Source organism: Neomonachus schauinslandi, chromosome 5, assembly GCF_002201575.2.
Source record: "Neomonachus schauinslandi chromosome 5, ASM220157v2, whole genome shotgun sequence".
NCBI classification, from domain to species: Eukaryota; Metazoa; Chordata; class Mammalia; order Carnivora; family Phocidae; genus Neomonachus; species Neomonachus schauinslandi.
Genome location: NC_058407.1, coordinates 31,585,621 through 31,601,701, shown reverse-complemented (window position 1 = coordinate 31,601,701; position 16,081 = coordinate 31,585,621). Strand labels below are relative to the sequence as shown.

At 33.2% G+C, this 16,081-nt stretch overlaps 1 protein-coding gene across 1 annotated transcript in view; it reads right to left on the bottom strand.

Annotated features, from left to right (window-relative positions):
* CEP290 (centrosomal protein 290) overlaps nucleotides 1-16,081 on the bottom strand; it is an 85,965-nt gene that overhangs the window by 23,035 nt on the left and 46,849 nt on the right. The window contains exons 30-41 of the mRNA XM_021687316.2: nucleotides 14,601-14,712; nucleotides 13,495-13,950; nucleotides 12,817-12,981; nucleotides 11,575-11,682; nucleotides 11,217-11,351; nucleotides 10,004-10,270; nucleotides 9,261-9,368; nucleotides 8,429-8,628; nucleotides 5,574-5,787; nucleotides 4,482-4,619; nucleotides 2,790-3,011; nucleotides 2,338-2,460 (exon numbers count right to left, since the gene is read on the bottom strand). Of these exons, the coding sequence (XP_021542991.1) occupies nucleotides 2,338-2,460; nucleotides 2,790-3,011; nucleotides 4,482-4,619; nucleotides 5,574-5,787; nucleotides 8,429-8,628; nucleotides 9,261-9,368; nucleotides 10,004-10,270; nucleotides 11,217-11,351; nucleotides 11,575-11,682; nucleotides 12,817-12,981; nucleotides 13,495-13,950; nucleotides 14,601-14,712 (2,248 nt within the window). The remainder of the gene's footprint in view (nucleotides 1-2,337; nucleotides 2,461-2,789; nucleotides 3,012-4,481; nucleotides 4,620-5,573; nucleotides 5,788-8,428; nucleotides 8,629-9,260; nucleotides 9,369-10,003; nucleotides 10,271-11,216; nucleotides 11,352-11,574; nucleotides 11,683-12,816; nucleotides 12,982-13,494; nucleotides 13,951-14,600; nucleotides 14,713-16,081) is intronic.

Genomic DNA, 16,081 nt, shown 5'->3' with positions numbered 1-16,081 from the left:
TTGTAGCTCTGAATTCCTTTTAACGCTACAAGACTACTTCATTATGTTGTCTAGTGTAGTATGTCAGAGCATTTTCATATTGAAATATGAGAAATATCTATTGTTTTTATAAGTTATTTTTTGTTTCTCCTTTATATTTCATTTATAATGATTTTTTTGAAATTACACATGTAGGTAGTTTCCAGTAACCATAAATTTCATATGGAATAGTACAGAGGATGTTATGAAACACTGTATTTATTACAAAAGGCAATGTTGGGGTTGAAAGAGTTAAAAGCCATAGTATAAAGTCAAATGCCCAACTAAGATAAATTGCCCTATCAAACTGTCTTCTTTGACACTGGCCAATTTTTTGCCTTATTTATTTAGGTAACAAGTATTCTTTTAAAAAATGTAAAAACTTCAGTGTTTGATCATTATTAATTTCTTTTTTTTCTGAATTTTGTGACTTCCAGAAATGTAAGTATTAGTTTGGGCATAATGGTATATAAGTAAATAATTCTGCAGCATCGGAGTGCTTTGTAGGGATTGAGCAATTCTAACCATTATTCTTATAGTACAAAAGATGAACACATAGATAAGTAAATCTCTAGTATGTCAGATAATAATAAATGCTATGGAGAAAAGTATAGCAGCATAAGAAACAGGAATGTAAGGCATGGGGGTGGGTTTTGGTATCTCATATAGATAGGCTATAAAGAGTTGACAGAGAAAAGGGTGTAGAAATTTCAATACAAAAGCATGTTTTGAATATAAAAACATTCATAAATTAGAAGTGCCCCGTACTGTGGAATTTGAAATAATCCTCTCGCTAGATTCCTGGATACAAATTTGAATATTAGGGTTGCTCTTTGTGTTCTCTTTTCCTAATTAGTAATAATATCATACAGTGGTATGGACTGAATTGCTTACAGAAGAGCTGCACATATTGTTTCATTCGATTGGCAAAATAATCTTGGGAAACCGGCAATGCAAGTTGTATCATTTCTATTTTCAGGAGAAATAAACTGAAACACAGGTTAGGAGTCCAGGCAAAGCCACAAGGCTACTGAAGTATTCTGCTAGGAATCAGGTTAGGAACATTAAAGGCAGGGAGGCAGCAAAGAAAGCAATCTGGAAGAGTAAGGACATTTTTATCTTAGGATTTTACCAGCAAAGCTTCTGACAGCAAGTATGTTGTGGTTCAATGTATACAAATGCAAACATTTTAATAAAAATCATACTAACATTGGTGAATTTTCATAGGTAAAATGAGTTTTGGAATATACTCTATTAAGATATTTTAATTCCATTACTAATTTCTATTCAGTGGCATTAAAGATACTTTCCTTTTATGTTCATATTATTGAAATTATTTTATAGATATTGAATATTTTCTGGGTAAATTTTACAAAAAAATTTTTCCTAATCTTAGCTCCTTTGTTGTGATTTTCTACAGGGGCAAACATTACTAGTAACACCTATTTCCCAGGTCTCGATATTTCCAATGTTACCGATACAAATCTTCAGTTTATTATTTGTAATAAATTATATGCATTTTAGCAAGTTTTAGGGGATTTGATGGGATTGATAATTTGTTAGTAATTTTTATTACAAAATAGTTTATTAGTTAACCTGTTAGAAAATTTTAAGCAACTTCTCTCACATTTCAGAATCAATTTATGAGTAGTTTGGTTACTGATTACTACAAATATTGATTTTATTCCAAATCACTTTGTTTACCCTGAACAAACAGTCCAGTCTATGGAAGGATAAAAAGGACATATTTGGGTCAAGGTAGCAGACTAAAAATGCCCAACTTTCTTTCCCAAAATCAAAAGCACCAATTTATGTAAAAAATTAGGTTAGGGAGAAGTTGGATAGGTAAAGTGTGAGGGGATTATAGAGGTACTATAATGTCAGGAAGAGGACATGGAGACATTCTAGTAACTTCTGAGTAAGAGCTACATTATAGGAGTCTCCTATAAATTCTTAAAGGACAGAAAGTTGTCTTAGACTTCTCTACATTATTCGATACATTTATAGAATGTATTAGGTCCTCAAATTAATACAGTTGATCTTCTGTTCATCAGTTATAAAATTTAACTTAGTCTATCATTACCTTTTTTTTTAAAGATTTTATTTATTTGAGAGAGAGAATGAGATGGAGCATGAGAGGGGGGAGGGTCAGAGGGAGAAGCAGACTCCCTGCCGAGCAGGGAGCCCGATGCGGGACTCGATCCAGGGACTCCAGGATCATGACCTGAGCCGAAGGCAGTCGTTTAACCAACTGAGCCACCCAGGTGCCCAAGTCTATCATTACCTTAAACATATTGATCAATATGTTTCTTCACATACCTTTTCTTTCACAGGCTTTATTTCTGCCTCATCCACCTTTCTTTCCACTTGGCTTTCTAGCTTTTTAATTTTCTTTTGGAGTTCTTCAATTAAATTTTGTTTATTATCTATTAGAGGTTTCCCCTGAAATATAAGATGTATTTTTACATTTTACAAGTAAAAAACTATCAAACAAAATACACAATATTCCAATTACAGAAACTTTCTGAGGCTATTGCCATCTTTTCTAAATGCACTATTGATATAGAACATAGTAGCTACTTCTGCATTTTAAAAATAGGCTACTCTAAAACGACAAATACAACAGGTCACTGAAGGAATTAGCTACATTAATCAAAGTGATCTGAAAGCTAGTTTTAGCAAGTAATATAGATGAAATTAAAAAGTGGGAATAAACACACTACCTATATATTTTAAATCAAAGACATTACCCCAATTAAATATAAAATCACCTGTAATCCACTGGTTAGTCTTTTAATTTGCCTTTTCAGTTCATCATTCTCTTGATCAATTCCATCTTTCTCTCTAAGCATTTTATTATAGGCTTTTTGTTTTTTTTGCAGTTCATTGGTTAAATCATTCAAATTATCAGTTAGTGAGTTTTCCCTGTTTTTACTTGTTTTAAGAGCTTCTTTCAATTTTAAAAGATTTTCACTTAAATCGTCAATTTGTGACTGCAAGTAAAGAAAGGTTTAGTTCATAAATCTTCATCAAATATCAACAATAAAACAGAATACATCTATTACTTAATAAAAAGGAAGTTTTGATCTAAATTTTTATTAAATTATTCTTAATAATACTTATTAAAAAGGTTTAGTTAATGATTATTAAATTAAAACTTATTAAAAATAAAGTTTCAATCTAAACTTTTAAGTTCATGGGGGAAAAAACCCACTAACAACCTGATTTAATGCTGGCAATTTTGGAAACAAAAATTCTAAGTAAAATGTTTCTTAATTCTGTTAGGATGAAGTAGTTAGTAATGGCATATCCTTTGCTAATCTCTAAGATGATAACATGAGTACAATCAAGACATTTATATTACAAAAACCACGTGTTTTGTTTCAATATCCAAGTTTAGATATTTATTTGAATTACTCACTTAGTACATACTTCTGTACTTGAGAGTTTGAGCCCCACAGTGGGTGTAGAGATTACTAACAAAAAAATAAATGAAAAAACAAACAAACAAACAAGCCTAAGTACAATCCAGTCCCTACAGAGTTTAATGGTGGTGAAGAGGACATACAAATAAATTGAGTAAACCAAAATTACAAACATATAAAAAGTGGATTTTTCATTTTATGCAGGATGTACTACCTGAAACTTTGTGTGAAGAAATTTAAAACTCATTATGAAACCTATATGTTTTGTAAAAAAATTTTAAATCACATCTAATGACTGATCAGTAATGAAAACAATAAAGTACATAGCCAAAAAATAAATAAATAACTTCAAAAAAGGCTTCCGAGTCAGGCAGCTCTATGGATTAAATGTCAGGAACTATATAATCCCCCTAAATTATTTCAGGAAGAAAAAAAGGAAAGCTAATCAACTCATATTATGAACTAGCAAAAATTAGAAAATTCTGATAAAAGAAATAAAACAAAACAATGAAATCTACACACTTTTCTCACTTATCAACATAGAAACAAAAATTCTAAGTAAAATGTTTCTTAATTCTATTAGGAAGAAGTAGCTAATAATGGCATATCCTTTCCTAATCTCTAAAATGATAATCAGAGTGAGTACAATAAAGATTCTTATTGTTCAAAAATGAGGGACGCCTGGGTGGCTCAGTGGGTTAAGCAGCTGCCTTCGGCCCGGGTCATGATCCCAGGGTCCTGGGATCGAGTTCCACATCAGGCTCCTTGCTCAGCAGGGAGCCTGCTTCTCCCTCTCTCTCCCTCTGCTTGTGATCTCTCTGTCAAATAAATAAAATCTTTAAAAAAAAACAAAACAAAAAAACCCAGAAAAAAACAAAAAAAAAAAACCCAAAATGAATATATATATATATATATCCACCAATAATTCATTAGAATAAATTCCCTATTCATTATCAAAATTACTATATGTCAAAGTGGCTCCTCTCCTAATAGCAATTATAAGGTATTTTGTTATACTGATGCATGTGTTAGGTTCACCTTTAATTCTTTAGTATGTCGATCAACAATTTGTTGAACATTGAGATTTGCCTCTTTCTGAGAAGTTGCAGAAATAATACGTTCTTCTGCTGCTGCTGTCATTTCTGCCCGGAGTTCCAAAAGTGCTCGACTAAGCGCCTAAAAATTATAACATATGCACTTTTTAAAAAATTAGTATTTTATACGAACAACATGTAATACAAAAAATTAACATGCTTTATTACTTTTAACTATTTTCCTAAAATATCATGTGTTTATACAAACATAATTCACAGCCTAACAGTCCAAATTTTTCAAATGAATTTCCTTTAGTAATTGCACTCAGTTCTTTCCAAATTGAGTGTGAGAGACTTCAAAATCTTGACAATAGTAATTTTGAGAACCCAGCATTAAATCAAGACATTTATATTATAAAAACCGCATGTTTTGTTTCAATATCCAAGTTTAGATATTTATTTGAATCACTCAGTACATACTTCTGTGTGAAACTAATTGAATTTATAAAAACAAGGAAAATCATAGGATTAGAAAAAAGGCTTGAAATTTGCCAATAAATTTCCTAAGCTAGCACAGAAAAACAGCAGCACCTTCTAAATCAATTGAGTATATCAAATCTGAGATAAAATTTAAAAACTAATACATTAGATAATCCACTGATCAACTGCTTCTCAAAAAACTCTCTCTCTGACCTCCTTCTTTAAACTTTCCCCCTCACTGTCGTATCTCCCTCCTGCTCCCCAAAATTGTTCAATTATTCAAATTGTTCAAAATAGCCTTAGTAGCATTAAAATCCCAGTTAGAAAAGGAGAGAAAATAACAGGATTAAGATATCCCCTTATTTCCTATTGATAACTCACAAATCAAACTGATGACAACATAAAAAATAATTGGACTATATCTGTACTTAAAAACACCAACAAATGGCTATTAAAATGAATTATCTTGAAAAATTCTGCTTAACAGCATAAGACAAAGCTCATACTTTTATTACAACAGAGAGATATACGCTATCATCTTTTACAAGTCTTCTCTAAAAGCAATCTATTACCACATATATTTCCTAAATACTGGTAATACTCTGTTGTTACCTACTTTTTGTTGTTTCTCTTTCAAGGCTAACTGGCCCTTTAGCCGTTCTACTAGATTTCTCATTGTAGTTGTTGGAGCTCTTGAATTTGCTTCTTTTTGAGCCTGAAGTTCAGATTTTAAACTCTGTGACTCCTTTTGTGAGTGGGCCAGAAGACACCTTAAATCCTCGACTTCTGCTTTCACTTTTTTCACTTCATCTGCATGGTTTTCTTGGAGCCTAATATAAGCAAACATATATATTTAATGGAGTGGTTGCTGCAATTAATACTTCGATGCAAATTTTATAAAGAGCAAATGTTTGGCCCTAAGTATCCTTACAACCTAAGTCTTGAGTCAAATCAAAACTCTTTGTTCACATCATTTAATCTTAAACTTAACATAAAATAGACTTTTCCTTTTAGTTTGTCTACTACTGTTGGCAACGACTGCATGAAGTAATTTTTGGCTCTAGACAATATAATGAACAAAATCGCACTTTAAATACTATGTCTCCTGCAAGCTGTACCAAAAACGGAGGTTACCTCAAATAATCAAATTGTGAAAATAGGAAGTTTTACTAAAGAAAACACACAGATCTATAATTTCTTAAGGCGCATTAAAATACACATATCAATGTGCACACTGAAAATAAAAGTATAATTTTAGTGAACATGACATGATAAGGTAGAAAACGACTCAAGTATTTTATGTGGCAAAATTTATATATACAAGGGTATTTCAAAGGATGGTTATTTTCTACACCCAGGAATTATATTCAAAAGCACAAGCAATTTTATATACCAAAACATGACAGAAACTTACTACACCAAAAATAACATTTCATGTATAAAATTTAATACAATGGGGAAAATTAGATTGAAAAGATACCAAATAGGGCGCTTGGGTGGCTCAGTCAGTTAAGCGTGGGACTCTTGATTTCGGCTCAGGTCATGATCTCAGGGTCATGAGATCGAGCCCCCTATCAGGCTCTACGCTGGGCGTGGAGCCTGCTTAAGATTCTCTCTCTCCCTCCCCCTCTGCCCACCACCCCACCCCCACCCTGCCCCTGCTTGGGTGCAGGCGCACTCTCTCTCTCTTGCAAAAAAAAAAATAATAATGAGGGCGCCTGGGTGGCTCAGTTGTTAAGCGTCTGCCTTCGGCTCAGGTCATGATCCCAGGGTCCTGGGATCGAGCCCAGATCGGGCTCCCTGCTCCACGGGAAGCCTGCTTCTCCCTCTTCCACTCCCCCTGCTTGTGTTCCTACTCTCGCTATGTCTCTCTCTGTCAAATAAATAAATAAAAAATCTTAAAAAAAAAAAAAAATAATAATGATAATAAAAGAAAAGATACCAAATACTATTGCTGATTCTCTTTTCTTTTAGAGAATAATTTCTTAAAGTGGTAGCTTCTTAATAAAGCAAAAGTATTAATTTTATCAGAGATACACTGGGTAAGTAGGTTAAGAATAAAAAGTTCTACTAACAACTTCAGAGCTGGAATGGAATTATAAAGTCAAGTAGTTCAACTTTCCCCTTTTTTCAGATAAGAAACAGGTCCAGAGAGACAGCTCTGTTAGGTAGTAGCCAGACCAGAGCTGTGGGAGGAAAGCCCTCAGGTAGAGTCCCAAGTCCCTGAAGGGGAATGATGGAGATGTGAGCTGGGGCAAGGATGGTGATGATAATAAAAAACAAAACAAAACAAAACAAAGCAAAACAAAAAAAGCTACACATTGTAAGCCCGGGAGCTCAACATCCTGACTTTGTGGCTTCCAAGGCCTTGGGCCTCACAGATCACAAGCCACAGGTGCAGAACCTGTGCTCTCTTCTTCCACCTCTTCCCAGGGTAACCCCTAGACTCACTATAATGTATTTCCATTGTGGGCACAGCTTCCCCCCACCCCCCCTTGAGAAGGGCTGCCAAGATGGTTCTGGTACAAACCTTGTAGAGTCAAAAACTCCCCCTCCCAACCTGCAAGAGGATTTTCCCAAATGACCGGAAGCAGCCTCCATTAGAGACCACCCTGCTTATGTCACAGCAACTCCAAGCCCAGAGAAACCCAATAATATCATTTCAAAGCAACCTAAGGGAACATGCCTGCTCTCCCACTTTCACTTTAATAAACTGCTTTGTGCTTCCTACTTTCCTTCTGGCGGTCTTTATTCAAGTGCTGATCCCCATGCAAATATCTTCTCATGGGGAATCCCAGGATGCAGACCTCCACTCACACAATGCAGACACTCTCTCATTCCTAACAGTTCTACAGTGATTACAAAATACATGAACTATAAACCTATTTTAGGTTTAAAATCTGTATTCTGATAAATTGGTTGAGCAATATTTAGAATCTCTAATACAGAGAATGAATCTACTGTCACTATGATTAATTAACAGAATAATTTTTTCATTCAAGAAGTATTTACTGAAACTCTACTATGTGCTAGAAACTGTTATAGGTATGTAAACAAAAGTTTTTATATTTATATATTACTTTACAATTTTCAAATTACTCTCACATACAGTATCATTTGGCCTCCATAAAGGAGCCAGGGTAACTACTGTCATTTCTACTTTATAGATGATGAAACAGAATGCTTTAATTAAAGAGGTTAAAAACGAGATTCTAGAACAAGAATCTTGAGCTGGCTCTTGGGCCAGACTGACTAGATTCAAATCATGGCTTTTCCATCTCCTCTTAAGGTATGTTAGGGTTCCTATATGAAAAATGGGGAGAATAAACTATGTCATAGTCCTGAGGATAAAAATGAGATAATATCCATAAAGTTTTTAGAACAGTGCATGACACAGCAAATGCTTACATTTGTCCTCACGACATCATTATTACCATTTGCCTATTTTTATAATACATTCCTAAAACTTACCTTAATTTGATATTTTCAAATTCTTTGATTTTTAATTCAGTGATTTCTTTTTGTCTCTCCAAATCTTGAGATACTTTTTTTAGTTTGGCCAAAAGTGAGGAGAGAGAATCATCTTGTTCTGCTACTGTCTGTTCCATCTCAGCCAGACGAATAAAATGTTTGTTGGTTGGAACTGGAGTAGGGGATTGTTTTATTAAATCCTAGGAAAAATGAATAAATTAGCCATGAGCATGTATGACTCAATACCATACTTATTCCATAATTTTAATTTGCCTCCTCAGATGGTCAAAATATAATATCTAATCTAAAATTTAATGATATTTAATAGCCAATGACAAGACAGGAAAGAGAGATCTTATTCTTTGTATTCCCAGCATTGAGCAAAGCACCTCCATGTAGTGGACGATCAATAAATGTTGATTGAATTCATGAGTTAAGGCTCAAGAATGCCAAGATTTGCATGTTAGGAGATGAAAGGCCCTTTCACACATACAGAAGACAAAGATCAAAGGAAGCAAGTATGAACTGAATTCAGAACAAGAAAAGTGGTTAGATATTGGTAAACTCACAATGAACACAACTTGAAAAGAAAGACTGAGGTCACATCATGCAAGGTTTTGAGTACATGGCTAAGGAATATAAACATGATTTTGTAGGCAGCAGTGAGCTACTAAAGATGTAGATATAGGGAGAAAAATGAGCTGTGTTTTTAGAAGACTATTCCAACAACAAAGGTAGAATGGCTTCTATTCCAAAAAAAAAAAATCATGAGAACTAAATTTACAATTATGTGGTCTCAAAAATCATTAAAAAATAGAACAAAGAATCTTACCCAAGCTGTTTGTTTGAATTTATTGAGTGAACTATCAGACTGTAGTTCTAATTTATGATGAAGAATATGAAGGTCTTCCTCATGCTTCTTAACAATTTCTCTTTGCTCCTGTTTACAGCAAATCAAAACTGCATCTTAAATTATGACTTAAGTAAATTCACATTCTAAAGATCTTAAATATTTTATTACCTTTAACCTTCCAAAATCCCTATGAGATAGGGAAGGAACAATATCTGCAAACACACACACACACACACACCAGTATGCATTCCCCTAGTACATGTTCAAACTGATAAATCCAGCCTTAAATCACAACTTATTCTTAATATTAGAATAATATGTATCCATCACCTTTTAACTTGTTTCTAGGAAGTTTTTTAAATATTAGATTTTCCCATCAACGTTCTAGCAAATTGGATTGTCACTGACTACTAGTGTGATAGATTTCATTCTAACTTATTGCCTCAATCTTTACCTATAAACTCAACTGATATTTTTCAAAATCATAACGGTTGCACCATGACAGCTATTCCTGGTTTAGTTAGTCCATGAGAGAAAGATAGACATATACAGACTGCCAGTTTTACTGACAGATCTCTAATCCAATCATGTGAAAGGAAAAATTCTGAAATAGAATCATTTGAAAGCAAGAAACGAATTACCACTTCAGGGCAGAATAATATTTGGCATTTGAGTAAAAAACATGGTAATAAATAAAACAGCATAGCATAATATAAACATACCTCTCTGGCTTTTTCCAGAAGATGTTGATACTTCTTTAACACTTCTTCCTTTTGATTTAACCTTGCTTGCATATTTGCAATGGTCTGCTGAGCAATTTTCAGTGTGTGCTGTGATTTTGGCTCTATCTCTTTTCTGCCTAGTTCAGCTATCAGCTTTTCACGTTCTGCAGTGGCAGGCAATCGAAGCCTCAGTTCATTGATTACTTGGTCTCTTGACAGAATATTTTGCTCTGCTAACCGTAGAGCAGATTCTTTTTCTTTTAGTTTCTGCAGTGATCGAGTTATAATAAAATTATTAAAGTATATTTTTTCTTTTAAAAAATGGTTCATCTGAATTTTGGTCAGATTACTTATAATTTTGGTCAGATTACTATATTGATATTAATAAGGTTATATTTCTTATGTTTCCATGTGACAGCAGTTATCTGCACCCATGTTTTATTTATTTAGAAGATTATTGCATGTGTTATAAACTTCACTGTTATGATGAAAATAAAATTTAATTAAGGTACTTTATTTAGCTCTTACAGTTTTAGAACTAGAAATGTGTGGTGATACTAGATTTAGAAAGGAAATGTAATAAATCATTCCTTTTATTTTGGCCCATTGACTATCAGAGCCCTAGAAGAGTAGTCCATAGAAGTCAGCTGAGTATAAAAATTGGAACTTTAGGGGCTTAAATCAATGAATCACCATTATAAAATATGTAGTTTATTAAAATAAAACAGGAAAAATGTTTACTCTTCAATAGAATTAAGGCAGATATTTTAAATCAAGTAACTCAGTGGCAGTTCACATAAATGTCAAATCTTACAATTACTGAAAAATAATCTTAGGTTTCCTCAACTGATTAAAAATGGACAATTTTACTTACAAAATTTTAAAATGCATTTATAAGGTTTAGATGTAAACCAAAATGAAAATCACCTTCAGTTTATATTATTTTCTGTAAGTATAATGTAAGTATAATGCTTATTACTACTGATCAGTGTGCCCAAAAGTGACAAGTAGTGATTAAATGGGCAGTAAATTCAAATTAGCCATATCTGCTGTTCTTTATTGGCTATTAAAAATATTATAGTAGAGTAGAAAAGGAGATTGGAATTAGCAACAAATTCATAATTCTATGCTTCACCTCTGTCAGAAAATATTTAGAAAATTCCACAAACATATCCAATAATACACAAATAAAAATGCAAATCCTTCTAATTACCTCTTCTAGTGATTTACAAGTTGCCCGTGTTTCTAGGATTATTCGAACATTCTCCCTAATTTTTCTTAGAGCAATCTCAAGTTGATTTGGAAGGGGCAAACTAGGGTCTGGCATTGATCCTGTAGCTTCTTCAAACTATTAAGAAATAGCATTTTTTGGAAAAAAAAAAAAAAAGCAGTTACATCATTAAGAACAATACTGTTACAACTGTATGACAAGGACATAGTTAAACCCCATTTATATTTGAAATATAAGAAGATAATATCAATTAAAATTCCATCTGACTTTAGAAAACATTTCTGTTGGTTAACATCATAGGTCATGCTACAGAGTAGCAAACAGAATTAATCATTCATACCTTTTGTGCTGCTTTTAGTATTTCATTTTGCTGATGGTCAAAAATGTCTAGTTGACGTTCCAGCTCAACTTCTCTTTGGTCCCAGGCCATCTGCCTTTCTTCATGAAACTGTACCAGACACACACACAGACACTCACCAAGCATATAACAAAAGTGTTTATATACATTTTCTTATTTAATCCTCACAACAACCCTTTGGGGTCACTATATTCTCATTTTATGGAAAAAGGAAGCAAAGTCAGAGAGATTTAAGTAAGTAATTTGCCTAAGATCACAGAGATAGAAGATGAGAAGTCAGGATTTCAATCTCTCTATGTACCCATCCATCCATAACATTTAATGACATGTACTACGTGCTAAGCATTAGTCGAGGTAATATGAACATAACAGTAAACAAAACCAAGTCCCTTTCACCTTGAAACTTATGTACTAGTGAGGGAGAGACAGTCAATAAATAAATATGTCAGAGGGTGATGAGTGCTGGAGAAAAAGGAATCCCTATTTAGGGAATCCTGATGGTAGGATTTACAGCTGTATACTGGGTGCCTAGTGAAGGGCCTCACTGATAAGGTAAAACATTTGAGCTAAGACTTGGAAGTAACGAAAGCATAAACAATACAAGGACCTGAGCTAAGAACACTTTAGGCGGAGGGAACAACATAATTTCTAAGGCAAGCAAGCATGAGCTTGGTGAATTTCATCTGTCTCTAAAGTATACGTGCTTTACTCTACCAAGCTGCCTTCTACACTGCATCAGTGAGAGCCAGTTGAAATTCGTAACTGTGAAAAGTCAAATAACTAATATCGAAATAAAAACTAACTTACCAACTAAATTTATGTGTTGTTCCTTTTAAGTTTAAAACTACCATTACGGGGTGCCTGGGTGGCTCAGTTGGTTAAGAGTCTGCCTTTAGCTCAGGTCATGATCCCAAGGTCCTGGGATAGAGCCCCACGTCAGGCTCCCTGCTCAGCAGGGAGCCTGCTTCTGCCTCCCCACCCCGAACCCTGTGCCCGTGGTCTCTTTCTTGCTCTCTCCCAAATAAATAAATAAAATCTTTAGAAAAAATAAAACTACCATTACAACATAAGTAAATACAAATTTTTTGAAAGCCTTAGAAAATAAGAAACAGTATTTTGTAAGAAAAATAACAGGAGCTACATTCAATTAAGAAAATAATGCAATTGCTCATGCAATATCCTTATGTTTAGCAACAAAAGAGCAAAATAAATATAAAATGAAACCTTGTTCTGCTGCACAATTTCCTCCTCCAGACTGCTGATTGTGTGCTCATATTCAGAAATTGTATTATTCAAATATTTTATTTCTTCTTTATCCTTGACTAATTCTCGATTTAGTTTAAGCTCTTGAAGACGAAGTTCTTCTATTTTCATATGCCAACTGATTACCTAAACATTTACAAATAATATGTACAAATGTAAACACTACCTATATAAATATTTCTCCATTGATCCTAATAATTTTAATTGAAGTTAATATATATTCTATAATAAGATAAAAATTATCCTTTGTTGAGGCACAAAGTTCATTTAGAATTTTCATACTCTTCTAAAAAATATGTGTGACCTTAATATAACATTCTTCAAATGTTTCTATAATGTTTACAAATAACTAAAGTTAGTATTTAATTAATACATATAAACTTTTCTAGAGTGTTTAAAGTTCTTTGATAGTATACAATCTAAGCCTTTCTACCAAAACCGTTGTTTAGAAGAGTCTCATTTTACTTTTACAAATAGACATTCAAAAAGCCGAAACTCTTAACTTATAAAATCTACAATAATAACTTATAATTGGAATTTTGGTCATATAGTAAGCATTTTTCAGATAGCTACATATTAAGAACTTAAAATTACTATGTAACTCTTTTGGAAACACTGAACTGAAAGTCCATGTTTTACCTTTTGGGCTCCCCTGGCATCCTTTAGAGTGCTTATTAACTCTTCCAGCCCCTTTAACTTTAATTCCATTTCCATTGTTTTGTTTTCCATATTTCTATGCTCCTGTTGAGAATTTTTCATCTCTTCCATTATCTTCAGTTTGTCGTTTTGTAATTGAATCATTGTTTTAGAGAACTTTTCCTGTTGTGCCAAGGGTAAAGCTCCACTAAACTGTCGTCGTAGAGACTGAATTGTTTGGCGCAGGTGTTTTGCTCTGTTTCTCCCCTCCAAACGGGCATAATAGAGAGCCTGTTCTTTTTCATCAAGTTTCTGCTCTAAACGCAAATTACAGGCCTCTGTCTTCTGTAGTTTAGATGTAACTGACTCCAACTTACCAAGAGCAGTAGCCTCACTAATTTGAAGGGAGACGATGTGTTGGTGCAACTTGGCAATCAGTGCCTTTTCATCAGACTGCGCCTAACATAAAAAAGTATATATTTATAGTCAGTTTCAAGCTTTTCTAATGACACTTATCATGGATTTAAAAACACAGATTACTAAATAAAATTTTAAAAAGTGTGGTACATGAGATCCTATAAAAATCTAGCCTAGCTTTAATTAAATTTAATTTTAATTATCAAAACTTGTTAAAGAAAAAAAAACCCAGAATCAAACATATTTAAAATCCAAATCTGGCATCTAACTTTAAATAAAAGTTGGCATATTACTGCTTTTTTCAACTTCCATACATAAATAACAATACTGGTATAACACTAATGTGGACAATTTTTTTATCCTAAAAAAATTTATAATGGCAGAATATGTGTGTGAAAAGCTACATATTAATACAAGAGAAAATACTGTTATCAAAGACTAACCTAACTATTTCTCCTCAGGTCTTAACTTTGATTAGCGGCCAGCACAATGTATTTGTAGGTATTTAAATGCTTTTCTGTATCATGAATGATAATTCAAATTAAAGAGTTTTTCTAATCAAGTTACAATTAACAAGAATAAGAGGTTCTATTTGATATATTCTCTGATTAAAACTGTAAAATGGCCCAACATTTAATGTGAATTTAGGAAAAAGAAAAAAATCTATTTAGAAGAGCCAATACTGTACCTACCTGATAGTCTAACAGTTGCATTCTGACAGACTCTACTTCCTTTTCCCTGGACTGTTGCTGTGCATTCAAAATTTCAACTTGTCTTTTGGCAATATCAGAAATCTCTCTCAGTCTAGGAAGTGAAAAGATACTTCAGGAACAATCAGGTACATTTTCTAAGTAAATACCAGTATTTCAGATTTCTAGACTCTTGGAAAAGCCGCTAATTTCCAGCATCTTAGTATCAAATACTAAAGCAGAATTTCCTCAGCTATTTCATGAAATATAATTCCATGAGAGGTTAACATGTGTTCTGTTAAAAAAAAATACCATTCCCAACATCCCTCTCCCTTGAAAATTCGTAATACATAGTATTGTATGAAATGTTCTGAGAGGTTTTAAAGTAAATTATCTCAAACTATACATCTACAGCATTTCCCAAATCTATATGGCCATAGAACTCCTCTCCCACACTTTTTTCATAAGATACTTATTATCCTAGTTTGGCAGAGCTAGAATGAGGTGTGAAGTAGGTTTATTTGACATACTGTACAGTTAAGAATACAGAAATTTAAAATTCCTAGGTTCCCTAGGTGGATTAATATATGTTTTAATTTACAAGCTATCAGAAATGTGAAAGAGGGGCACTTTGGGTGGCTCAATCAGTTAACTGTCTGCCTTTGGTTCAGGTCATGATCTTGGGGTCCTGCCTGGGATCCAGCCCCAAGTCAGGCACCCCCCATTCAGCAGGGAGTCTGCTTCTCTCTCTGCCCCTCCCCACTGTTTGTGCTCTCACTTTCTTTCAAATAAATAAAATCTTTAAAAAAAAGTGAAAAAGAAAGATTATATGCTTACTACAATTAAAATGGGGGAAGCTTGATGGTAAATTATTAAATTTCCTACAAGACTACTATTATAAGAGCACAGAGGTAAAGTAAAATGCATTTTACTTTGGGCAAGAATAATTTTAGTTCACTGTGATAAGTCAGGTTTCCTCACATTGATTAGAAAGTCTCATTGCCAGTTACGTAAGTTTTAAAAATTAAAATATAATAAAATGAATAATTATAAATTAGTTTATTTCAAAAGGTGAGGTCTATGAGGTTAAGAGAAAGAATACCAATGGAGTCCTTCATAGTGAAATGGGCTGAGAATAACAGACATTCCCAAAGGGCTATCAAGGCTCCAAAAAACAACTTTATGATGGGCAAGCCATAAAACCCTTTTCATAAATAATTATTTGTCCTTGAGAAATCAACTTATGGCTCCTGTTACCTTTCTACTGAATTGACAAAAATTATCCAGAATGAGTACACAGCATCTACTTGGCACACAGTATTTATTTCTTACATATATTTTGTGTTCCAAGTGAATACATTATTTCCACATGTAAAATAAAAATCACAATGTTACTTTAGGGTTATTAAGTATAATTATGTGAGTTAATATATGTTTAATACCTAGCACAGTACATAGTACTCAATAAATGTAAACTGAAGCAA